Source organism: Cynara cardunculus (assembly GCF_001531365.2).
Source record: "Cynara cardunculus var. scolymus isolate 2C chromosome LG 8, CcrdV1, whole genome shotgun sequence".
Classification (NCBI taxonomy): Eukaryota; Viridiplantae; Streptophyta; class Magnoliopsida; order Asterales; family Asteraceae; genus Cynara; species Cynara cardunculus.
In genome coordinates this window covers 24,473,092-24,499,434 of record NC_037535.1, presented here as the reverse complement: position 1 = coordinate 24,499,434, position 26,343 = coordinate 24,473,092, and the positions used below count along the sequence as shown (strand labels likewise).

Below are 26,343 nucleotides of genomic sequence, written 5' to 3'. Positions count from 1 at the left end.
CCAAGTCAACCAAAAAACTTAGAAAGGAACATTGAAACGGTGGAATTCGGCTAAAAGTATATCGGATGACTTTACGGACTTTTGATTCCCTTTAAAGATGCAACCGCTCGACAAAAATTCTAGATCTACCTAAATTGATAAGAGATAAAACTCGGTTGTCAGATTTGTTTAAGAAGTATGATTAACCTTGTTATGCATTTTGGACTTAACCATGTTACATGCATATCCACTTTCCTCTTTGCATCTTAAGGACTTTAGAAACATTTTGTTATACGTTTATATAGATTATGAAACTTTATATCGTCACTTTCGACGTATGATATTTAAATAAAAGCTAAATGAATTGCTCCGAACGTTGTGATTTTTTGTTGTTTGAATTTAAACCGCATTGCAAACATCCCTAATACATCTACAAAATTCATGATTATGGGCTGTTTGGCAATTATTGAATGGTTTGATACAGAATGATTAAAAGACAATCATGATATAGTACAAAATGAAATACAATTGTCTGGTAATTGTTTAAAATGAAATTATGGCGTTGAATAGTTAAGAAAGGTCCAATATACAAAATTATTCAGAGGGTTTTAGAACCATTAAGAGACATTTTTTTTTTGTCAAACAAGATTCACCTCTTAAAGATTTAGAGACTACCTCTTAATGGAACTATTAAGAGGTAAATAAACAACACCTTACCCTTTTATCAGAGGTCATTTAAAAGGAATTTAATATTTCAAAATGCATAAAAATTTAATAAAATTCGTCTTGGTTCTTTTTTAGGCATCAATATATTCTTGTTTTTGATTAGTACAACAAAAAAACTTATTTTTACCCATTTTACCTAGAGATTTTAGCATACATGACATTAGGCCTGTTCATCGGTTGACATATATTGGATGTGAGGAAAACTGAACCGATCCAATCATCAATTGAATGTTGAATTTTGCCAACTGATCTGATTAATATTGGTTAATCGATTCAATCGAATCCAATGGATGGTTGAATGGGTTCGGTTTCATCCATTGTATACGTTTATTTGATATCCAATGAATGTTCCGTTAAGATTGGATCCATCCAATGTGTTAATTCAATCCAATTCTCCAACAATGATACAAATTGATTAATCACTTTTAATAAATATCAAAACCAACCCAAGGGAAGTTAAAAATTCAAAGTCTCACATAAAACAAATTATGATTTAGCAATTTGAAAATAAATTATTTGGATGATAGTTGGATAATGGTTGAAAGGACAACTGAATGGTCATCAAATGATAATTGGATGTTGATCGGTTCAGTTCGATACGGTTTTGGTCTATTCGGATTGCCATCCGAGAAAAGACTGATCCAAATTGAATGCTGGAATTTTCAATACGATCCAATCCAATTATAGTCAGTCAGTGCCAACTGAATCAGTTTATTTTTGACACACCCCTAGGCTACATGGTTCAATATTGATGTGATAATTTTTCCATATAATAAAAAATTATAAGGTAACTTGATAGTCGACATCTTTGCAATAGTTGCAACATCTTCAGAATTGTTTCCCATTAAGAAAATGTAACAATCACACAAAACAATTGGGATGTGACCATGTGAGTCGAACCAACAACATTATTGTTAAGGCTGCACATAAAACCGATGGCTCAACTATGCAACCCAACCCAATCCAACCCAACAATTGACCAGTGAATCCAACTAGGACCAGACCAACCCCTATTGGGTCTAAATTCGTAAATCCTACATACATGTTGATAATGTTGGCTTAGAACTCAACTAACCCAATCCAACCCAACCCAATCCAACCTTCAATCAGGAATATTCATAAATCATAACCAACCGAACAAGATTGGTCCACACATCCAAGAACCACTCTCATTCAACAAGCCCAATCTGGCATAGAGCCACCCTTTCCAAGGGACTCGTTAGGGACTCGTTATGCGGGTTATGCATGTGGGTTTCACATTGTTTTTTTGGAAGCAAAAAATTAAAGGTTCATTTACCAAATGGTTATCCGGTAAATGCTTACGAGGTCACTTATGGATGAACATGGAAAACATTGAGAATCTTATTCGGTAAGAGCAATGACAAGGACCGAGAATCTTACTCGGTAAGAGTCTTACCCGACTAGCGTTTACCGGATAAATTGTTGCAGAAAATGCCGTTTTGATGGATTTAACCCGGTTACTGGTAAGTGCTTACCGGATAAATTGTTGCATAAAATGCCGTTTTGATGGACTTAACCCGGTTACTGGTGGTAAGTGCTTACCGGACAAGTGTTTTGGGTAAACAGCCCCTAAGAGATTGTTCACTATCTGCTGACCTGCTGACCGCTTCTTACCGCGTAAGAAGGGATGTTTACCAACACACTTTGACCCACAAATATGTTGACCGAGCAAGGAAGGGGTTGCTTTCTGACTTACCCAACTTCAGGTGGTGCTTACCCATACGCTTGTAAACAACCATTTTCAGTCCTCACCTACCCAGACTGTACTCTTACTTCGTTAACACTTACCCATTTTGTGTTTGCTGAAGTGTTCGAGACTCATTGGTGTCACTAACTTTCGAAATCCACACTTGTGTATTGCAGCTGAACTACAAATGGCGGTCAATGAACAGGCATCGACACTTTCATGGCAAATACTAAGAATCTTACCCGGTAAGTAATGGTGATAACCACAAGGGTTGTGGCGTAATGGTTGAGGTCCTGGGGGGATGTGGTAAACTATCCCACCTGCCCAGGGTTTGATTCCAGAGGTATACAACAATTGTTGCTACTGATTTTATTAGGGCTGATTTCTTGCTATCACAATGTGCCGGGATTAGGCTATGCCTAAGACACCCTTCCAAAAAAAAGTGAAGGTGATGACTCTTACCCGGTAATCAGTTACCGGGTAAGAGTTGCTTACCAACAGTCCAACAATCTTACTATGCCATTTTGATGGCCAAAAATCTTACTATGCCATTTTGATGGCCAAAAATCTTACCCGGTTAGCGTAGGTAAACGGCCCCAGAGGAAAGCAACCAACAAACAAATAAAGATGCATTACATCTTTGATAGAGATCTACATACTCCATTCCAAAAGAAGACATACATTTTGAGTTTTGTATTCAAGCTTCCATTTTTAGAGTCGATATCAAATACATAAATGACATCGTCATAGCATAAACTAAACCAAACCAAACGAGCCCAGTATATCCCACCCGGAGGTGGGGTTTAGGGGGGTGGTAATATGTAAGAAGACTTGACCTCTACCTCAAAAGAGTAGATTGCCAAAGCATATTATGCCCTAAATCGTGCTCCCAGATGATAATAGTCACAAACAGCCTAAAGCTACAATCGAGTGTGGCCGAAACACGTTGATATAGGAATTAAAGACCTAGCTCAAAGCCAGATCTCGAGTTTAAAAGTATTAGAAACTTTAATCGACTCACAAAGTGAAGATGTAAGACGATGAACTCATAGATATTTTCTTGCAAGAGCTCGTACCTTTGTATCAAAATGCGAAGACGTAACACGAGATCCTGGTAGGTAAAGAGGATTCAGAAGAATCTGCAAAAACAAGGTATGTAGCCATAATTACAGAACACATTGCTTGGATGATCGATTTAACATAAAGAAATCTTGTCATATTGCAATTTGCAAGACACAAAATCAAAGAACAAATATTGATATAATCTGGTTTAGGGTTGGGATCCCTCATATTATAAGAATGATTCAAATGAAGAAAACATATATTCAAATGTTACCTTAATGTAAAGCTCATGGACGTCTTGGAAAAAGCTCTTGATCCCATCATCATTGCGGGAGTCATGAAGCAGCATCAATCGTGTATGTGTAATTTGAGTTAAGGAATATATATGAGAGGAAAAAAAAATAGAAACTAACGGTACAAAAACTTGTTGTCCCATGTTTGACATGACATTAGACAGGGACGAGAGCGAACTGGAGTGGGACAAAAATGCATTTTTTCTGTACCATCAAAATAGGTGGAACAAAAATCAAGGAAATGGCACAATATTGGTAATACTCATGTCAAATTACAACCCTAAAACCTTCCATAATTCACCTGCCTACATAACTCTCACCCCGTTCAGTCCTGTTTAATTCTGTCCACGTACCAAACACACCCTAAAAGATCACACCAGTCCTTTGGGGTCATGCCCACTGACCGGAAGCCTAACATTATCCAAACCATGTGGAGAGGGTGCTTTGCATGGACTTGTTCGGACATATGTGTTAAATACAAAGTTGTTAAAGGCTCAAGACGCACCTCGGCGCAACGGGGTCCCAGGCCTAGGCGTGAGGCACGGGCCTCAGGAATGTGAGGCGCATCTTGCCAATATACACACACACACACACACAGAGTTAGACACACCAAGTCTCCAGTGCAGCAACCAACAGTACTTCGATAGAGGCAGAAGGGTTTAAAGTGTGAGCCGTGAAGGAGAAGTTTTAAGGTCTGGGTATTTACAGAGGAGGCTTGAAGTTCTAAGGACTTGGTATTTAATATTAGGGTTTGACTTAAGTCATCTATTCAATCACACTTTTTTTAAGAAATCTAGGAGATGAGAAAACTTATTTAATCTTAGGGTTTAACTAGGTATTTAGTAACTCTTTATGAGGCGCACCTAGCCCACAAGGCGCAGTGCCTTAGTGAGCCTCGTTAATACACTGAGCCTCAACTTGAAAAAAGCCCAAGACCTTGAGCCTTATGAGCCTTAGAGCCTAGGCGTGCCCCAGGCGAACTTTTAACAACTATGGTTAAATACAACATATAAATTATTATCACACCTGAATGTAGATGAGGGAATCACGTGAACATAATCATCTGTACCAGCTACAAAGCTCTGATTGACCTCCTTGTCAGTTGTCACATAAGGCAAAGGAAAGCCTGTTTGCAAATCATCAGATCTCATTGTATGGTTGCAAATTGTAGCAAGAATGAAGCCAAGGACAATCAGGGTAGTTTGGTAGGAGGGACAGGACGGGACAGTACAAAAACTTGTTCACATTGGGTGTGACATACGAGACAGGACAGAACAGGACCCGAGTGAGACAAAGTTGCATTTTTTTCCTGTCCCGCCAAAATAGGTGAATTACTAAACTATCCATGATATATTAAGACCTTAAAACCTTACATAATTCTTTCACCTGCCTATCTCACTCTCGCCCGTCCACTCATGTCCAGTCCCGTCCGAGTACCAAACGCACCCTCAAAAAACAAGAATGATGCATATCGTCATAACATGCCATTACACTTTCTCAAAGAAGAACTTGGGGACATATAATATTATTGAGAAGCAAAAGGTTTCAGATAAATCTAATATAGACTTATAAGAGCAAAACACACACACACACACACACAGAGAAGGGTACCAAAGAAAGATTTTGTGAACTTATTAGTGATTTGTTAAAATAGAATTTTGTTCTTCCATGTAATGTGATTAAGAGTCAACTAAACAATTAATTACCAAAATAAGAAGGATATGACCAGCTGTAACATATACCGACACCACCAAATCATTGAATCTGTCAATTGCTTTCAGAAACCTGGAACCAGAAAAGTAGAAGTCTGTATGAGCGAGAAAAATGAGCTGAAAAATAAGCAGCTTCCGTCAATTATAGACAGACACACACACACACACACACATATATACAGAGAGAGAGAGATATAGATAGAGACAGATAGAGCATTTGATGAATCTTACATAGCACTTGTTGTCCATGCAAGATCTTGGACAACATCCAAAGCTGCATGGAGGATGAACTGGTGCTGATGCGCAGCCTCTTCTTTCTAGAAGGTAATTTAAGGTATGCATTAGTAGTGTGAGCAAATCATTTCAGGTAAACAGAAAGATGTTGCTCTTAGTCTACGTAAGTGCATAAAATAAAAAACAAATCGATTCACATGTAGAACAGTGAAAATTTTCCTTCGAAGTGCAGAAGTGGTTACATTTACAACCTAAAAGGAGTATCATGTAGAGTCCCCTAATAAACCAATCCAGCCTAGTGATCACGACAAAGTATTTGTAATTTTACAAAGAGAAGTTCCCTCCAAAAGCAACATGTGATTTAAACATATACTAAGGGGCTGTTTGGCTGGTTTTCCATTAAGTCTTGTATGGATAAAGCTGTCTGTGTGGATTAATCTGTCCGCATAGATTGGGAATGTTTTTGTTTGATAGCGTTTTTCAATAGATGGAAGGAGCGTGTCTGTTTTTAACTGAGAGTGACATGTTTGGAAAAAACTTGGCTTTCTACATAAAGCTCTACCCTAAAAGCTTATTAAATAGATCACTTTCTATATCATCAAGCCGCTACCAAACAATCATTTATAATTGACCGAATAAGTTGAGTCCGATAAACCTCATCAAGTTGCTAACAAACAGACCCTAAATGTTAATCCACCAACATTGTTGCCTAAAGTAACACCTAATCTAAATCTACTTTCTACACAAATAGTGAACTAGCACAAAGAGTGCTTCTAAGTGATCTTGATGCAATGCTTTTTGATGTATATAAATCTATATACTAAAAATACTACACCTCACCTTTGGTAAGGTTTGACCCTTGACCTCCTTGGAGGCTGGGCTCTATCAATAACCAAGGTACCATTGGGCCAATGACCCTTTGGTATCTTGACATAATGTTAAGAGCTCTCAAAAGATTATATTCCAATCATTCCCTCTCATGAGAGAAGAAGATTAACAATTGAGATGAAAAATAATGAGGTCAATGCAAATTTAGGAAGAGGTGAACAGGATGATGGCAGAATATTAATGAAGCGAGGAACAATGCTTGCTGTGCATGTAGAGCATTTGTCATAATTAGAGCTTTTCAGCACAGTAAGATATTTAACTAAAATAGAATAAGCCATTTTGTTTGCATAATCTGACATGATTAATCAAATCCAGAAATGACGTGAAAAATAAGCATACTTTAGGAGCAGTTCCGACTTCAGCTTCATAGATAGGTATGTCATTTCTGCTAATTATCATAAAGCATGCTGTACTAGACATATTGATCCAGAACACAGCTGCTGGTAGCCTGAATTTTATAAAGTCCTGCATCAAGAAATGGAAGTTACATACTAGAAAAGGGGTGACGCTATATGCACTTTTATGTCAGAATCAGGTCAAATCAAGCAAAAATGTAAAAATGTAAAAAATAAGTTTTGGTGTTGATGTGGGTGAGGAGGAAATTAGCGGACAGAGGTGCATTTAGCAATATATAGCGATCCTAAAAAAGCAAAAAAACGTACGTCCTACAAACCCAAATATTACCATCTACATTTACAACAAGGATACCTAAAGCAATAATCAACTTCAAAACATCAAACTTCACGCTCAAAATCAAACCTTTAACATGGCTAATGGAAGAGAAACACAAAAAACAGTGGCTTGAACATGGTATGTTACTGATCTACTTTCTCCTTCCAATATGTATCATGCTTTAAGATTTTAATCCCATCTACTTAGGAAACAACTACTCCAATCTGTCCTTCAAAACCTCCAGCCACTCGAAATCCTGTTCTTAGGCTGAAGTTCAGACATTGTGATGTCTTAATTTCATAAACCCTCGAAACAACCAGAAATTACAAATTATAAACCCTAACCAAAATTATGGCAACCAATGAACAATTTTGACGGATCACCAGAAAAATGTGAAGACAGATACAAAAACACAACAATGCGATACATCAATTAGATCATCTTATCGACATAGACACATAAAACGACACTGCGATATCATCAATCGTATCATCCTGATCGACATAGACACATAAAACTACACAACAGTGCCATAGTGCGATGGCAGTAAGCCAATGTCCGGAATAGCAATCAAGATAATCAATTATAGAGCCTGCATCTACGAATCTAAGTGAAAACCATAAATAAAAATGAAATCGACAGGTAAACGTACGCTGTGAACTGATCGGAAATCTTCACCGCACCGACTAAGGAGACGAATGACTTTTTTTTGGTGGGGGTCGGGGTCGAGGAGATGGGGTATTTCCTTCTTTCTAGTAAATAGCAATTTTAGTCCCTGTGGTTTGTTGATAATTTATATTTTCGTCTTAGTGGTATAGAAATTATGATTTTTCTCCCTATAATTCGTAATTTATTGTTATTTTCGTCTTTAAATTGATTTGTATTACAATAGAAGGGACTAAAATAGTAAATAATTACAAATAATAAGGACCGAAAAAACAACAAGTTTTAAATCATTAGGATGAAATTAACAACAAATTACAAAATATAGGGATAAAAATCGTAATTTTTAAACGATAAGGACTAAAATTGCATCTTTTAACAAATCCAGTGACTAAAAACATAATTTACTCTTATTTATGTGATCCCTGTCCAACTATCGACATGGAAGAAGTTTCAGTTTGACCCTTGTAATTTAAGATAATTACGTTACAGTCCTCCCTAATTCAATCTAAATACATGTAGTTTAAGTAAATGGTGTAGAGATACAATATAATTAACATAACATGAAATAAAACAAATGTTATTCATAAAAATTACGGCTTAATTAAAAGTGGATTTTTCTTTTCTTTTTTCCTATTGTTGGGAACTTTTTTTAACCATAAAGGTGGTGTCATATTGATTTGAGCTTGGACTACAAATGTCAAAAGTGTCTGGAGATCCCAGATTTGAATTCAATAAGAAATAAAAATCCTCTTATGGCCACGGAAGTTCAAATGTGGTGACTTCGGGTACCCGTGAAACGGATGGTCGCCCTGAGATTAGTCGGTTCGCATAGTAGATTGAATATCCAAATTAATAAAAAAAATTAAAAAAAAAGAATCAAATGAATTCAAACTTGCAACTTGTAATGTCACATGCAATGACATTATTGATAAGCTGCAACCACTTTTTGCTAAATTAGGGAAGTGGACATCAAGTTAAAGTGAATTTATTTTAGTAAATAAATCAATTGCATCGGGACGAAAGAGTATGAGCACATGTAGATCTGTATATAATCACTCGATGGTTAATATGGAAGTAAAGTAAATACATATACTTACATTGAACTTAAATCAACCTTAATTATGTTATCATTTTCGAGTTATTTAAACCCTTTTATCAAACTCATATATTTGTTAAGTCGAACTGAGATTTACATAAAAAATGCTTGTTAAAACTATTGAATCAAGTTTTAAATTTGTTTAACACGATCAAATAAGCTCAAGCATTTGCAATCCTTCCTTTTGTGTTGCCTTTTAAACTTTAGAATCAAGTGTGGGGGGCAGGGGCAGACATAAGAAGCCCGAGGGGTTCATGCACCCACTCAACTTAATTTCTCAAATAGAAATTTTTTTTATATGAAAGACGCCCCCGCTATATTTTGTTGATTCTCTAGGATATTAAAAAACACACAAGAAATATTAACCAAAAACCTGAAAAAGTCTCTCAAAATTAATCAAAAAACTTAGATGCCGTTTATCAAATGTTTACCTGGATAAGCGCTTACCAAGTCGTTTTACTTACCGGATGAATATGGCAAGGGTTAATAATCTTACCCGGTATGAGCGAAAACAAGAATCGAGAGTCTTACCCGGTAAGTAAGGACGAGAACTCTTACCATGGTTAGCGCTTACCGGGATAAATTGTTGCATATGATGCGTTTTAGTGATTAAAATCTTACCCGGTAAGTAAGTGATAGTGTTGAATTTTACCGATAAATGTTTACCGGATAAGTGTTTAGGTTAACGGCCCCTTAGAAAAAGATGAGCGAAACGTTGTCGGTATGAAAGGGCTTTGATGCAAATTCCGAAAGTTGAAAGGGAAGAAAGTGAAAATGGGGGAAGGGGGAGAATAAAGAAAAGCATGTACTTTCGTCCTCCCCCGGCCTGGTTCAAACGACAATAATTCATCCGAACATGTCCAAAACTCAGCAATTTGTATAGAAACCTGTAAAGTTTCCACTGTAATTGATCTGTTATCTAACAGTAAAGAGATGAGCGAAACAGTGTCTGTATCCTCTTCAGCTCTTTCATTTGTATATCTTATTATTTACTGGGGATTTCTCTATTCAAATTTCGCGAATGCACGAGGTTTTGATTCTTTATTGCAGCAACTCCCGCAACTGGGAGCTTTCAGAAATATTTTTGAATCAAAAATAGTTCTTAATGTTAAGGATTATGGTGCAAAGGGGGACGGCATTAAAGACGACACTAAGGTGATCAAGTGTAACAGTGGTTTTTTATTTTTTAGTTCACCAAGTGTTTGTTGAAATGCCTAGGTATCTATCTGTTCAAAGAGGGCTGTGCAAGTTTTACGCGGAGCATTGAAGTCTCATGAAAAGCACCCATTATTAGTCTTTTTCTGATTAAAGTAGTTCATAGACAGATGTTTGTTTCATTGTAAATGAAGTTACATCAGGGAAAGTGTCAAAAGATTTGAATCAAGAGATAATATATATATAGAGAGAGAGAGAGTTATATAGGGTCGGGTTCTGTTTAGAACCTTAAGAAAGGATCTCCACTCTTTGATCAATCTTAATTGAAGATCATCAGTTAGGAGATGCATTAAGATGCATTGGATCAATTCCCGTAAGAAGTACAATTCATGGGGTGGGGTGAGATTAAAAGTGATCAAGGGTCCAAATCCTTTCTTAGGTTTCTCATCTTAACTCATATTCTCACACGATACTATACTTCGGAGGTTTAGAGGAAAACCCCAAAAAATGGAAAACTAAGGAACGCCTCGGTAACCATTCATTTGTATAATATGCACATGTGCATACTGTCCAGATGAATGGTTACCAAGCTGTTCCTCAATTTTTCATTTTTTTGCGGTTTTCTCTTAAACCTAACCCCATACACACATATATATAATTACATATACACATCTGTTTGATCATCTATTGACAGAACCCTGTTTCTGGTCAGGTCTTTGCAGAGGTTTGGGACATGGCATGTTCTTCAAAGGTAAAACAAGCAAGAATCATAATTCCTGATGGAAGTCATTGTCTTGTTCGACCAATTAGTCTGGCAGGCCCTTGCATCTCGAAAATAACTTTGATGGTATGAGAAATATCAATCAACTTTGAATTACCAAATCTGTTGCTCAGCACCTTTCTATTACCACTCTCTTCTCACTTTAGATTATTGTTTTCTATCTCTATAGATCTCTGGTTCGATTGTTGCTCCAAGTAATCCTGATGTTTGGCATGGAAATGATACACATAAGTGGCTATATTTCCATGGTGTGGATCACCTCACTGTAGAAGGAGGAACCATTGATGGGATGGGAAAAGAATGGTGGAATAGTTCATGCAAGATCGACCCAAAAAATGTATTTCTTGTTGTATACGTGGCCTCTGAGTAGGTTCAAATGAGAAGCGTAAATATCTTAAGAACCGGGGAACCAACTATTCATTCATGATGAACATACATGATATCATATATCATGCTTGAATATATATATATATATATATATATATATATATAGGGGGGGGGGGTTCTTTTGAGAACCCATGAAATTGTAATAGCCTTGAGAACTAGTGCATCATGTGATATTTCATAAGATTTTTTTTCATCTAAGACTAGGATTTAGGATATCGATTAACATATATTTGTTTCACAATGTGAACCCTTTTAGCCTCTTTGTGAAACAAAGTTACACATAAAGAAGTGTCACATTGTGAACCGCATACATATGAAACAAATATATGTTAATTAATACATTAAATGCTAGCCTTAGATGAGAACAAATCATGTGAAACAATACTTTAAAGTAACAGTTCCAATGGTTATCACAATATATGGAGTTCTCTCAAATGATTAAACCCATATATATATATATATATATATATATATATATATATATATATATATATATATATATATATAGGGGCTTAATCATTTTAGAACTCCAAAATTTATGAGATATGTGAGAACTTCTACCTTGAGGTTTTGTTTTACATGATCTTTTTCCATCTAAATATAGCATTTAATGTATTGATTATCATATATTTATTTCACAATATGTTTGTTTCATATGTATCCGGTTCACAATGTGAAACTTTTTACATGTATTTTTTGTTTCACAAACATGCCAAAAAGGTTCAACCTAGTACATATGAAACAGATACATTGTGAAACAAATATATGTTAATCACTTCACAGATTAAAAAGATCATATGAAATTACATGATGCACTAGTTCACAAAGATCTCACCATTTAACGATTTCTCAAAAGAAGGTCCCCCGATTTATATTTGGTTCCCAAGTTTTCAAAATATTTATGGTTCTCATTTGAACTTTCTCTCATCACCTCCATAAGTTGGCTGTCTTTCTTCTTTCTATCTGTATATATAAACTAACTTCTCTCTTCTTTCAACTTTTTCCAGCCTTGCAGACACGCTCCAACGGTTAGTATTGATATTGGACCAGTGGAGTTGGTTCATAAATTTGTGCTTATTATGCCCGAAAGAATATAAGATTTTTGTGCTATAACACTTCCCCAAAATTACTATGCAGGCTATAACCTTTCACAGATGCAACAATTTGGTGGTCAAGAATCTAATGATTATAAATGGCCAACAAATGCACATAGCATTCACTACATGCGATGGGGTCGCCGTATCAAGATTGGGAGTTTTTGCTCCTTCTGGCAGCCCTAATACAGATGGTATCCATATAAGTGCATCCACAAATGTTGAAGTGAAAGACAGTACTGTTGGAACAGGTTGGTTTTATCAAAATTGCAATTACTTTCCACACGATACCCTTTGGAACAGGTTGGTTATATCCAAATTGCGATTACTTTCTGTGGAATACCCTTTAAAACTGATTGCTTATATCCAAATTGCAATCAGTTTTAACATCCCTTCTTACCGGGTAAGTACCTCTTACCCAGTAAGAGGCATTTAGCAGGTTGTAAACAACAGTCACCAAATCTGAAACTTTAAAAAGAAAAGTTAGTATGTATTTAATAAATAATATACTGAATCATGGATATGTAGTTATTTTTTGTCAAGTAAAAGTATGAAGTTGGCTGGAATATGACCATATTTTACCATTGCAGATGGTTCAAAGTATTTCCTCTGATTACATGTTCTTTTTATCCAATACCTAACGTAAACACAAGTTAGGGGCTGTTTGGTTGGTTTTCTATTAAGTCCTATATAAATCAAGTTGTATGTGTAGATTAATCTGTCTGTATAGATTGAGAAGGTTTTGTTTGGGAGAGTTTTTTCTTAGATGGAAGAAGCATGCTTTTTTAATTGGGAAAGACAGGTTTGGAAAAAACTTGCCTTCTGCATAAAGCTATATCATTAAGCCACTACCAAACAGTCATGTATAGCTGACTAAGTTCTCATTAAGCTCATTAAGCTGCTAACAAATGGGCCCTTACGTAGATGAATGTTTGTCGTTTAGGGTGAATCTTGCCTAGCATTTATCTGTTTCTACAAGTGCTATTGAATCTGAATGATTATCCCACAGCTTAGCCTCAATTCCGTAGCCGTCTCATAATTCCAGAATGTTGGATTTGTAGATTTTGTTTGATACCATACATATTTACTGAATGCTCCCTACATTTGCTCTAGGCGATGACTGCATATCTATAGTCAGCAATTCCTCAAAAGTTAAGATTAGGAACATTGTCTGTGGTCCTGGCCATGGAATAAGGTAAAAACTTTTAATTTTTTATATCTTTATCTTGACGATAGGTTGATACAATGGCTAATCCTGATCGTATAACTTCATCATGTTTATGATATTAATTTTGGCAGCATCGGAAGCTTGGGAAAGTCAGGCTCCTGTGATCAAGTGTCTGATGTGAGTGTTCGTGGGGCATTTCTGTCCAACACCGAAAATGGACTCAGGATCAAAACATGGCAGGTACTAGTCACATTTTGTTCTCTTGTAACTCTGGTTATCTAACCAAAGGGTCATTGGCCCAGCTAGGGTGTAAACAAGTCGATCTTTTAACGAGCTACTCGAGCTCGAGCTCATTTATCTCGACCTTGAGCTTAATTATTATCGAGCTCGAGTCGATCTTGAACACAAAAATGAAGCTCTCTTATCTTAATGAGTCGAGCTCCATAACACCAATGTTCGACTCGACTTGTTCAAAAGCTCGATTAAACTTTAGGAGCCGAGCCGAGCCATTCGAGCATACACTTTTTCAAGCCAAGCATATGTATGTGTTTACAAATTACATAATCAAAATATAAAAATAATCAAGCTTGAGTAAATGAACAAGTTAATCCATCACGAATTCAAGCTCATAAACGAGCACCGAGATCGAGCTCAAACATTAAAGAAATATTCGAGCTCGAGCTCAAGCCCGGCTTTTGAAAAGTTAATCGAGCTCGAGTCTAATATTATTTTTTTAAGTCGAGCTCGAATAACCTGCTACGTGACTCGACTCGGCTCGGCTCGTTTACACCCCTAGGCCCAGTAGTATCCGGGTTATTGATAGATCTCAGCCTCACCAGAGAGGAGGCGTCTGTGTGAGTTTTGCCGTATATAAATATTATATTTGGTTCTTGACTATTGAGGGAGGTTCAAGGGAAAACCCCCCAAAAAATCAAAAAACTAAGGAACACTCTGTAACCATTCATCTGTAAGATATGCACATGTGCATATAAGTAATTAAAGTTGTATCTTGGTTTCTATGCACGTGTGCATGTTATGCACGTGTGCATGTTATGCACGTGTGCATGTTATGCACGTGTGCATGTTGTGCATATCGCACAAATTGCTTACAAGTTACTTGTATGGTGTTCCTCAAATTTTCATTTTTTGGCAGTTTTTCCTTGAACATGACCCCTTGACTATCATATAATGTTGATATACTCTTCAGTGTGAAAATTTCTATGGGACCAACCATATCAATGTTTGGTCTCCCTAATGATACCTAGATTATGACATTTTTAGTCTCTGAACCAGGGAGGCAGCGGTTTTGTTAGCAATGTCAAATTTGAGGATGTGTTGATGGAAAATGTATCGAATCCAATCATAATCGATCAATATTATTGTGATTCAAGCAAGGCATGTCCAAACAAGGTATGTATCGATCATATTTGTAATTTTGTATTGTTATTTCTTGCTCATATCACATTTTCAATGTTTAGCGTATTTGTTTCTCCCCATTTCTCACACTTTTAGCTGAAGTTTTCACGGAAACAACCGCTCTATTCTTTGGTGTAGATGTTAGGTATGCGAACATCTTACCCCCCAGACCCCACCTCCGGATGGGGCTATACTGGATTTTGATATATGAGATTAGGGATGTGTAGTTTCCACACCTTGGTTATGTTTATCCTGAGCTTGATTCTTTTTATATTGTTGTTGCTTACTCATATATAGTTCTAAAAATTTAGCATATTTGTCTCTCTATTTTTATTCTTATTTGCATTGCTATTGCTTACTCATATCACTTTTCCAATGTTTAGCGTTCTTGTTTCTCTCCATTGCTCACACTTTTCACTAGCTGGGGTTTTCACATAAACAACCCTTCTACTCTTTAGGATAGAGGTTAGGTCTGCGTACATCTTACTCCCAGATTCCTCTCCATTTCCCACACTTTCCACTACTTGGGGTTTTCACAGAAACAACCGCTCTACTATTTAGGATAGATGTTACTATTCATGGAAGAACTCAGTATTTTATGAGAACTGTGAGATCCATGTGTGAATTACCAAGTTGAACCCATATATGGTAATTCACACAACCGAAACCAACGCATTTTCCATTTCAAACATTAAACTAAAATATCATAATTCATACTATTAACACTCATTGATCCAAGGCATGAGTGTTTTATGTTTCAAACGTTAAACCTAGACATGGTAATTCACAATATGATTACTCACTGAACCCATACATGTGGTTGGATTTGGATCTCACAGCTCTCACAAATAACTGGGCTCTTAGTGATTACCTTAGGTCTGCATACATCTTACCTTCGAACGGGGATATATTGGATTTCTTTGGTTTCATTCCTTTGTTAAGTATGAGATTACCAACAAATGTTCCTGAAATGCATTTCATGAAATTGCAGACCTGTGCTGTTAATGTGGAGAACATATCCTATGTGAATATAAAAGGAACTTCAGCTTCCCAGGAAGCCATAAATTTTGCTTGTAGTGATGTTGCCCCCTGTGAGGGGCTATATTTAGAAGATGTTCAACTTGTGTCAGCCACTGGGGGCATCACAACTTCATTTTGCTGGGAAGCCAGGGGATCAACTTCAGGCACTGTATACCCCCCTCCTTGCTACTCACCTTGTTCAAGCTTCATTAACCAGGTTACTTCATCCATCCCTCATCTTCAAGCCATTTAATCTATCATTTGTCAAGGTATGTATATCAGACTTGGGATCGTGTGAGACCAAACTGTGTTTTCATGAGACCTGTGAGACCAACTACTTAACATTAACTTTCACAGCAAAACACTGTGAAAGGTTCGAAGTTTTTCTTTACCTTCACAATGTTTTACTGCGAAGTTTCAGATTTTCAGTACTATTTTGTGGTCTCATGATAACAGGTTGGTGTCACGTAAGCCCAACCCATGTATATCATCCCCCCTAAATCAATGTTATGTCAACTTGTACATCGTGCATTGAAAGTTGTACATTCCCTTGATCTACCATTTTCGAAAGAAAGATGCTTGATTGTTAAAAACCTAAATGTGGCCCAAGTTTAGAGATACCCAAGTTGTCTCGGGCTGTTTTTTATTTTCTGAGACCGGACGTGACGGCTTTAGGGACATGATATCTGATAGGAGTTATTGGAGACGCAAGAATTTAGAGTGGACGGTTTCGGCCTTCTAGTGTCGTCCTTTATTGTAAAATGATAACCATAAATATTGTATCCGTACAAAAAGAAGTCATTTTAACATGATTGTGACCATCGGATGTGGTTATGAGTCATTAATGACATATTCTTTTTGCTTGAAAGAATAATTAATGATTTGTTTCTTAATTAATGATTCAATATAATATCATAATAAATTAATAACTTCATCTCCTAAAATTCAAACAAACTAAAATTTACATGCATGCATGCTATTCAAGATTTAAATAAATTACATATATGCTATTCAAAATTCAAAAGAAATTACAGTATATTTTGAAGGGCAAATTGCATGAAAAAGTAACGTATTTTAATTTGATTTCTATTTTGGGTAATGTATTGGGAAAATTGCACCAAAATGGAACCAACTTTCACCTAATTCCTATTTTGGGGAACCAACTTTCAAAAGCGTCATTTTGGTGAACCAACTTGCACCTGATTCCTATTTTGGGGAACCATTTTTCAAAATCGTCATTTTGAGGAACCAACTTGCACCTGATTCTTATTTTGGGGAACCAACTTGCAAAATAATTATAGAAAAATAATTAAAATTCGTTTTTTTCCAAAAATTAATGCAGTAAAATCTATTTTTCATTTCAAATCTCGTTTTTTTAAATTCAGATATCAAATTGAACATTTTAAAAAATATCCAAATTACCACAATAAAAATTGTTTTTTACTATGCAAAAAAAATCAATTTAATAGAAAAAATAATTGATGCAATAAAAAAATATTAAATATCACGTTCAAGATTTTTCCATCTAACCAATTGCATCAATTAATTTTTTTCTATTAAATAGATTTTTTTTGCATTAGTAAAAAACAATTTTTATTGTGGTAATTTAGATTTTTTTTAATGTTCAATTTGATATCTGAATTAAAAAAAACGAGATTTGAAATGAAAAATAGATTTTATTGCATTAATTTTTGGAAAAAAAAATTTTTTAGTTATTTTTCTATAATTATTTTGCAAGTTGGTTCCCTAAAATAGAAATCAGGTGCAAGTTAGTTCCCCAAAATGACGATTTTGGAAGTGAGTTCCTCAAAATAGAAATCAGGTACAAGTTAGTTCCCCAAAATAGGAATCAGATGCAAGTTGGTTCCCCAAAATGACGATTTTGGAAGTGAGTTCCTCAAAATAGAAATCAGGTACAAGTTAGTTCCCCAAAATAGGAATCAGATGCAAGTTGGTTCCCCAAAATGACGATTTTGAAAGTTGGTTCCCCAAAATAAGAATTAGGTGAAAGTTGGTTCCATTTTGGTGCAATTTTACCTAATGTATTTCTCAAACTTTCATTTTGATACCTAAGGTGTAAATATTTAAGTATCCGGGTAACCGGTTGAAGACTAATTTTAGATTAAAAAAATCAATGTCACTAATCACGTCAACAAATAATATTGAGTTGGATATCACATCAGTATGATAACCGGTTAATGCTTCAATCAGTTACTTGGGTATTTAAATGTTTAAAACTTAACATCTTAGGTACTAAAATGAAAGTTTTTGAAAGTACGTTACCTAAAATAAAAAATCAAGTTAAAGTACGTTATTCTTTCATGCAATTTGCCGTATTTTAAAGTCAATATTTACATCAATTAATCAAGGATATGAGTGTTTTTACAACAAAACTTTATCCCACAAATAAACATTTTACCTAATTCATAATTATATTTACACCAATTAGATATAAATATTTTAACTAAGGTGAAGTATCGTGTGAGAAGGAAGTTATGATGAGAAATTTAAGATTAAATATGAACCATTGATCATTTTTAACCTTATTTCCATTCATGGCTTTAGAATGGAATTGATCTGGTACATCTCATTACATCTAATCAGTGTAGACATTCAATTAGGATTGATCCAAAGGTGATCTCTTCTTACATCCAACCCTTTTAACTAAATTAGTTAACCAAGCGTTTCTGAATTTTTATTGTTTGCTTAAAAAAACTAACTACTAGTTAATAATTATAATATGTTACTAATTTACCTTGATGATAAGAGCACCAAGCCACCAAATGGTTTTTGGCCTAACGGTATCGTAGTCTTTAGCCTCCTAAGAAGTCAGGGGTTTAAACATATCTTACCCCTGACCCTATATCCATATGGATTATATTGGGCTCGTTTGATTTGGTTTTTGCAATCGGTTAACTCTACCCTACATGTGGTTTTTGCAATCGATTGTACACAAGTAATGACATTTAACATCTACCTCCAAAAATACAATTCAGCCTCTACATAATCACCATAAATTGGACTAAATTTGGCAAAAACATCTGACGATGCTAACGAACGCCGAGCTTAGGACAACCATTAGCTAGCGGCAACTGCAAGTTCTCGGCACTCCTGAATGTTCGTTTGATCATCTTGTCGACATAAAGCGTTCCTGCTAGATGATCGCATTCGTGTTGTAAGATACGAGCTTGCCAGCCGGAAGCTGTCACCTTTATCGGTTGACCGTATCGGTCCAAGCCTGTAACCTCAACATCTAGGGACCTTTCAACCAATGCTCTATATCCATCAATGCTGCATAACTCACATACCAACAAACATCAAGACAATAATAGGATACAAGCAAGCAACGCTTATTGCTCTTCTTTAAAGACCCATAACTCACCTCAAGCAGCCTTCAAAAAACAGTGCTGATTTGTTGCTCTTCTTTTGAAGATTAGGGTTTATAATCACCTAAATTTTCAAGAAATTCATGAAAACTTTTGAGTCATTTATGTGGAATACTGTTAGGGGCCGTTTACCAAATGCTTACTTGGGTTAAGCGCTTACCAAGTGATATTACCTTACCAGATGAATATGGTAAGGACAAAAAATCTTACTCGGTAAGAACGAGGCAATGATTGAGAGTCTTACCTTGTAAGTGAGGGCAATGACTCTTACCACGGTCAGCTCTTACCGGGTAAATTGTCACATAGAAAGTCGTTTTTGTTGACTAGAATCTTATTCGACAAGTAAATAATAGTATTAAATTTTACCGATAAGTGCTTACCGGATAAGTGTTTGGTAAACGGCCCCTTAGATTACTCTTAAAAAGATCCCTTGAGAAAAAGAAGGGAGGCTCCAACATATATTGATAAATAGTCCCGGTCTAGACTCAACAGGCTAGACGGAAAGCCATAGTCCAAGAAGGTGCATTTGGTATGCGGATGGGACCAGATGAAACTAGTGTCGGCCGACAGAAGAATTGTGGAAAGTTTTAGGGTTTTATTCTAACATTTGTAGTTTAGTAATTTACCAAGCTTGTTCCATCTCATTATTTTTGTTCTACATATTTTGGTGGGACAAGAAAAATACATATTTGTGTCACTCGTGGAGTCCTGGTCAATTATCGAACCTAACATTGGAGACCATGTCTTTGTTCCATCATGTGTCGTCCCTCGTATCAAAAGCAGTCAAAGTGTCCGAGGGGGTAGGGGGTTAGACGAGAGAGAGGACTAAATGAGTACAAAACGCGTTGCTATATGCATGCCTATTTATATTAAAATGTCAATAATATACTGAAAATGTAAAAAGTAAGTCTTGAGGTGCGTTTGGTACACTAGACAAGACATAATAAAACAAGGATCACTGTTCCATGTTTGACAAAACTTTTATGTGGAACAGAGTGGAACACGCCTATGTTTTATTATTTTATTTTATGTTATTTAAACCGTCATTTTATTGTCCTCAAAATATTATTTTTATATGGTTTCTATATTTTGGTTAATTTATATAATTAACTAAATATAATAACAAAAAAAATAATATAGAAAATGTATAAAATAAAAATTAAAAACTGCATAAACTTTTCCTTTTGTTGTCATTTTAATCATTTCGTTGAAAACTTTCTAATGATATATTTTGTTATAAAATATATAAACAACTCATTAGGAGTAAATTTGTTATTTTATATATTATGTCCTACCAAATGTTGAACAACTGTTCTTTCTTGTGTTATCCTATCCTATCCGGATACCAAATGCACCCTTAATGATAATGTATGAAAAAAAAAAAATTAATAGGTAGGTGTACATTTAGTCCGTCTTGGAGCACGAATAGCTCAAGAGTGTAGGTCACTAGGTCTGGTAAACTACTTTTGGCTCAGATATATGTGCTAAAGGAGTTCCACATCTTAAGCCACGTGGGGAAAGGGTGATTCATGTTGAAAGAATGAAGGCTGGCATGGAGGATACTTACCAGAAGAGGAAAAGGACGTCTATCTTGTGATTTGATATCTTCCTTTGGTGCATACCCTATGTATTCTTCAGTGTCCTCCAACACTATAATCTATATAAAACACATCATCAATTGCATATGAAAACTATTAGATATAAGTTTGAAGAAAAAATTAAGGGGTTAGCGATTAGGATCCACTGTGCACACACTTGGATATTCATAATGAATATTGTCATATTCGTTATGAATATGATAGTGTTATTCATCATGAATATGTTATTCAGAATAAATAAAGTAGTCCATGTTTATCATTAATGATAGTGTTTATTCATCATGAATATGGTATCCAGAATGAATAATAACGAACGTGTGATTCCCTGTTTCATGAACTTGTGATTCCCATGTTATGATGAATGTGTTATTCAATTTTGGACAAAAATAAAAACTAACTTTTAAGGGAATACCAATTTGGGGAGCAGCAAGGCCAACGCCAGGTGCTCCCCTCATGGCCTTCACCATATCATCAATAATCTTCTGGATACGCTCCGACCCGATTTCATCGGGTGATACTTCTCGGGCGGGTTCGTGAAGAACCGGGTCACCCGCTTTCACAATCTCCGGTAAATCTGTAGTATTCTTCTTCTTCTCCCCTAAACCTAGAAACCAACCGGCTCGAAGTGGAGCGATTGAAGAAGAATCGAGACCTCTTTTCTTCGTGATGAAATGCACTTTAATGGCGGATTTAGATGGACAAAACTGGGGGTTTACATTTGGATTGTATTGAAATCGAATTACTGGAATCATCGGTGTATGAAATGAAGCAGTTCTGCGACATTTTCCGGCGAGTGGTAGCGGCGGAGGACGGTGTGATAGCCGCTGAATTCCTTCCATACTCGAAGAATTGGTTCCTCAAGCGAATTGATCGTAGATAATCGGATCGTTGTTGGAGCACTTATCGGGTTGAGCTTCGAAACCAGTTCGTTGAATTCGTGGTTTCCACTTGTGGCTTCGTTTGTCTGGATCTGGAATCATGAACCTAACTGGATATATCTGGTTTCCATTTCGTTTGTGGGCTTGGGCATGAAACGAGCCTGATCCAACCTATTTTATCTGGCCACAAAATCGGTCCCCGGTCCGAGATTTTGCATTTTCTAGCCGTAGCCGATGCTATGTTAACCGGTCCCGGGCCCCGACCTTGAATTTTTGTAAAAAACGTAACTAGGCCCGGACAGTCGGTCCATAACCGGTCCTTTACGGTCCCTACCCTCGGGTTCGGCCGAGCCCATCTTGGGCATCGCTAATCTTATCCCGACGTTTAACATAACACATTCAAGCCCTTTTTTCACAATTAATTCTAGGGCGAGCTTTATGTAGAAAACCTAGTTTTTTTCTTCTAGAAAACAAACCAAACAACCCCTGAGTTGTGTTTGCATGTCTTATACATAGGACGGGTCGAGCTTGTCCTTGGGCGAACGACCCTAAAAAGCCTTTTACCTTAAAAGAAAACAAAACTATACAAGTAATATCTATCGATTTAATATATTTTTCCGCTATTCAACCATTAAAATTTTAGTGGTTGTTCTGAATCAATCCATTTTTTAAGAATCGTTATACGATAATGGCTGCTTTTTTTTAACAGGACTGGCAGGCAGGCCAAGTTTGGCAAAATGCACCATTCGTAATTATAGTTTATGATTGTCTATTCAATATTTAAGCCATGATATGTCGTTATTACCCTAAAAAGTGGTGTGTCACAGTATGCGGTTGCATACTTAGGAGCCGTTTACCAAACGTTTATCTCGATAAGTGTTTACCGACAAAATTCAACATTATCACTTGCTTACCGGGTAAGACTCTAATCCTCAAATGCAACAATTTACCCAATAAACATTAACCGTGGTAAGAGTTATTGTTCTCACTTACCATGTAAGACTCTCGGTACTTGTTTTTGCTCTTACGAAGTAAGATTATTGATGCTTACCATATTTATCTGGTAAGATAGTGTTACTTGATAAGCATTTACTCGTGTAAGCATTTGGTAAACGGACCCTTAGAAGACGACATGTGTTCGTTCTTGATTACTAAGGAAACATCAATGAATTAACCAAAAGTTTGATTAATTAGGTGTTGAAATAGAAAGTTATGACATGGTATGCATTAGTCCAAAGCATGGAAACAATGAAGTTAAAGCACAAAATCTAATGAATTCGAGGTAAGAATACGTCTTAAATCTCATGTATACAATATTACACAAATGTTTAGGCTATGTTTGGTAAACTAGCGGATAAGTTAGCTGATGGCTGATAAGCTAGATGTTAGCTTATAAGTTATCTGGTGAACAAAATCATGTTTGACAAAACTAGCTGACAAGAATATAAAATGACTAAAAAGACATCTTGAAAAATTAATCAATTATATCATTTTAAAATATAAATGAAACAAAATTTTAATAATATAATATATTAACTAATATAAACAAGATAGTAAAACAAAGTATAATATATTGATTAAAATAATTTCAAATTGATTATTATATATGTTATAATATTTGAATTTGCTAAAACAAATTTTTAGAAAAAAATATATTATTTATAATTTTAAATACTCATTATATCTAAACTATCTTATTAAGCAAATTCATCAAAAGTCTTAAAGTCTTAAAATTCTAAATGACCAAGATACTTTTTTCACTTTTTCACCCCTTCACCCCCTCACATACATTCGCCTCTCACATTCAACGGATTTTTTTTTAATTATAATTTTAAATTTACAATTTATATCCCTATAATTAGTTAATTAATTACTTTACGTTATTTACTTTTGAATTTTTCATTTTAAACATTTATCAAATTAACATACATAATCGTATATCAAATAAAACATGTTTAAAAAATATATTTTTATTTTAACAAGTTACACCATTATAATCGTCTTGTTAATACCTTCAAAATTAGTCTAATATTGAATAGTTTTTGACTTAATTATATTATTATATATTATATATACTGTGAAAAAATATTTTTAATGTTTACGATTTATACTTTTATAGTTATTTATTTATATATATGCTATACTTTTTGGGATTAGGCTGTCCAAATTGCATTGTATAATATGTTCTGAATTAATATGTTCTTGGGTTTTTTTGAAATATATATATACATGTATTAATTCAACCTTAATCTGAGCTTCTGGACAAGAAAGAGGGTAAGCAGTTGAAATTTCATTCTAAACCCCATCTTTTTTGGTCTTTTCATGGCTTATGATCTGTCANACAATCATCGTAAATAATTAGTATATAATATATAATTAAAATTAATTAATAATTAATATTTATTAATATTTAAAATTTATTAATATTTATTTATTATTAATAGTAATGGTTAATTAGTTAATAAACTACCAAAACGCTACTACAAGTAACGTTTCAATAAACTGGGTTATTTACATCCAAACATGTACCCAAAAAATAAGCTAGCTTATTTTTGTCAAACAATGTTTTAATATGAAAATGAAGTAGAATTAGAGACCTTAAGACCATGCATATGAGCAAAAATGGAAATTCGTCGTTCTTGTTATAAAGCGCCCTTGATGATCTGTGTTGTCTTAAGAGTTGCACAAAAAAACTTAAGTCAGAACCCGAACCGAAAAGTCCCAAGTCTAGTGAGCTCGAAGCCAAGCCATTGCCACGCCTCAAACCTTGATCAGGTCGAAACTTCGAGAGCAACATTGGGCCTAATCCCTGGCTTATTAAACTCGAAAAACTCTGTTGAAAAATTCCGAACATAACCCTTTTCAACTTCAAAGCACAAAAACCGAGATTGAAAATAGCTCGAGTTTTGTGCATTTGTAGATAATACGATGAAATTTAAAATACAACAAAGAAGGGAAAAGTTAAAAAAAAAACCTAATGGACTTTAGTGTTTGGAATGATTAAGTCGTTGAACAATTTTTTGGAACAAATAAATCATTGGACATTCTAAAACCTATTAAACAACTCATTGGACTTTCTAAAACTTGTTATATACATTTTTATAACCTATAAAACTAATTAACGTAGTAAAATAATGGAAAAAACATGAAAAAAACCAATGAACATTCATATTTTAAGCGATAAAGTCCCTAAACATTTTTTGAACCAAAGTCATTGTCACGCCTCAAACCCTGATTAGGTCGAAACTTCGAGAGCAACCCTGGGCCTAATCCCTGCCTAATTAAACTCAAAAAACTCTATTGAAAAATTCCGAACAGACCCTCTTTCAACTTCAAAGCCTAACCCGACAGAAAAATCGAGATTGAAAATAGCTCGAGTTTTGTGCGTTTGTAAATAATACGATGAGATTTAAAATAAAACAAGAATTATAGAAAGGGGTGATGAATGTTGTCCGTACATGTAGGAACCGAAGGTCCAAACCCATGAATTAAGCCACAACCTACTCGCACCTTTTCTATAGGAGACAAGTTCGTACCATTTCTACTCCAATTAATCTCAACCTTCTTTTACACGTTTTTTTAATTATAATATTTAATTAAATTTTAAATAAAACAATTTATGGTATTAAATATTAATTAACTTTTTTTATTAATAATATATTTCAATTGGGTTTAAAGTAATGTAATTAAAATCTTAACTCAAAAGAAAACGAATCGACGACGTGAGGTTTAAAGTCGTTGAGTTTGTTATCGTGTGTTTACAACGTATTAGTTATTTTATTCAAAACAAATTAAATTTGTAAAAGGGTAAATTGCATGAAAATGTAATGTACTTTAACTTGATTCATATTTTGGGTAACGTACTTTCAAAACTTCTATTTTTGTATCTAAGATGTAAAGTTTTAAACATTTAAGTACACGAGTAAGCAGTTGAAGTATTAATCAGTTACCATGCAAATGTGGCGAGTGATGTGATAAATTGAGTTGAATAACAAATAATACTGAGGTGGATATCATATCACTCGTCACATCAGCATGGTAACCGATTATACAGGTACTTAAATGTTTACAACTTTACATTTTAGGTATCAAAATGAAAGTTTTGAAAGTACGTTACCCCAAATATGAATCAAGTTAAAGTACGTTACTTTTTTCATACAATTTACTTGATATAAAAAATCATATATAATATATTGATTATTTATAATAAAAAAAATATTAATAGGTCAAAATCTAATTAAACACAATATATTTTAACCGAATTGAGAAAGGTTTAGTTTGCGAATTTTTTTTCATAAATAGAAAGAGCGTGTTTTTTAATTTGGAGGAACGTGTATTGAAAAAAAAAACTTGACTTTATCTATAAATTTTTTTCTAAAAATTTACTGAAATAAGTCATTTTTTATATTATTAAGCCACTACCA

At 34.9% G+C, this 26,343-nt stretch overlaps 3 protein-coding genes across 3 annotated transcripts; 1 reads left to right on the top strand and 2 right to left on the bottom strand.

Moving 5' to 3' along the window:
- Positions 1-3,052: 3,052 nt before the first annotated feature.
- LOC112516680 (trafficking protein particle complex subunit 2) lies at positions 3,053-7,978 on the bottom strand. The gene is made up of 6 exons (XM_025123872.1): positions 7,927-7,978; positions 6,942-7,067; positions 5,712-5,797; positions 5,492-5,553; positions 3,750-3,835; positions 3,053-3,552 (listed from the first exon to the last, which is right to left on the bottom strand). The coding sequence occupies exons 2-6, from the start codon at positions 7,020-7,022 to the stop codon at positions 3,460-3,462; spliced, it is 408 nt and encodes a 135-aa protein (XP_024979640.1). The 5' UTR covers positions 7,023-7,067; positions 7,927-7,978; the 3' UTR covers positions 3,053-3,459.
- A 1,965-nt stretch (positions 7,979-9,943) lies between these two features.
- Positions 9,944-16,658, top strand: LOC112517085 (probable polygalacturonase At1g80170). The gene is made up of 9 exons (XM_025124403.1): positions 9,944-10,191; positions 10,904-11,038; positions 11,142-11,309; positions 12,367-12,387; positions 12,497-12,704; positions 13,567-13,648; positions 13,753-13,861; positions 14,915-15,031; positions 16,029-16,658. The coding sequence occupies exons 1-9, from the start codon at positions 9,970-9,972 to the stop codon at positions 16,308-16,310; spliced, it is 1,344 nt and encodes a 447-aa protein (XP_024980171.1). The 5' UTR covers positions 9,944-9,969; the 3' UTR covers positions 16,311-16,658.
- Positions 16,659-18,974: 2,316 nt separating this feature from the next.
- LOC112516709 (peptide deformylase 1A, chloroplastic-like) lies at positions 18,975-22,001 on the bottom strand. The gene is made up of 4 exons (XM_025123913.1): positions 21,440-22,001; positions 21,011-21,100; positions 19,440-19,507; positions 18,975-19,348 (listed from the first exon to the last, which is right to left on the bottom strand). Exons 1-4 carry the CDS (start codon positions 21,878-21,880, stop codon positions 19,108-19,110), a joined length of 840 nt encoding a protein of 279 aa, XP_024979681.1. The 5' UTR covers positions 21,881-22,001; the 3' UTR covers positions 18,975-19,107.
- Between the last annotated feature and the right edge of the window lie 4,342 nt (positions 22,002-26,343).

Coding starts and splice junctions, on each gene's coding strand:
- LOC112516680 (XM_025123872.1), bottom strand. CDS start 7,022: ATGTCTAGTACAGCATGCTTTATGATAATTAGCAGAAATGACATACCT. Junction 3,836..5,491: donor GGTATATGTTACAGCTGGTC/ATATCCTTCTTA, acceptor CTCAAATTACAC/ATACACGATTGATGCTGCTT. Junction 3,553..3,749: donor TCCATGAGCTTTACATTAAG/GTAACATTTGAA, acceptor TTGTTTTTGCAG/ATTCTTCTGAATCCTCTTTA.
- LOC112517085 (XM_025124403.1), top strand. CDS start 9,970: ATGAGCGAAACAGTGTCTGTATCCTCTTCAGCTCTTTCATTTGTATAT. Junction 10,192..10,903: donor GCATTAAAGACGACACTAAG/GTGATCAAGTGT, acceptor GTTTCTGGTCAG/GTCTTTGCAGAGGTTTGGGA. Junction 13,862..14,914: donor TCAGGATCAAAACATGGCAG/GTACTAGTCACA, acceptor TCTCTGAACCAG/GGAGGCAGCGGTTTTGTTAG.
- LOC112516709 (XM_025123913.1), bottom strand. CDS start 21,880: ATGGAAGGAATTCAGCGGCTATCACACCGTCCTCCGCCGCTACCACTC. Junction 21,101..21,439: donor AAATTGGTATTCCCTTAAAA/GTTAGTTTTTAT, acceptor TGTTTTATATAG/ATTATAGTGTTGGAGGACAC. Junction 19,349..19,439: donor TTTTTTGAAGGCTGCTTGAG/GTGAGTTATGGG, acceptor TGAGTTATGCAG/CATTGATGGATATAGAGCAT.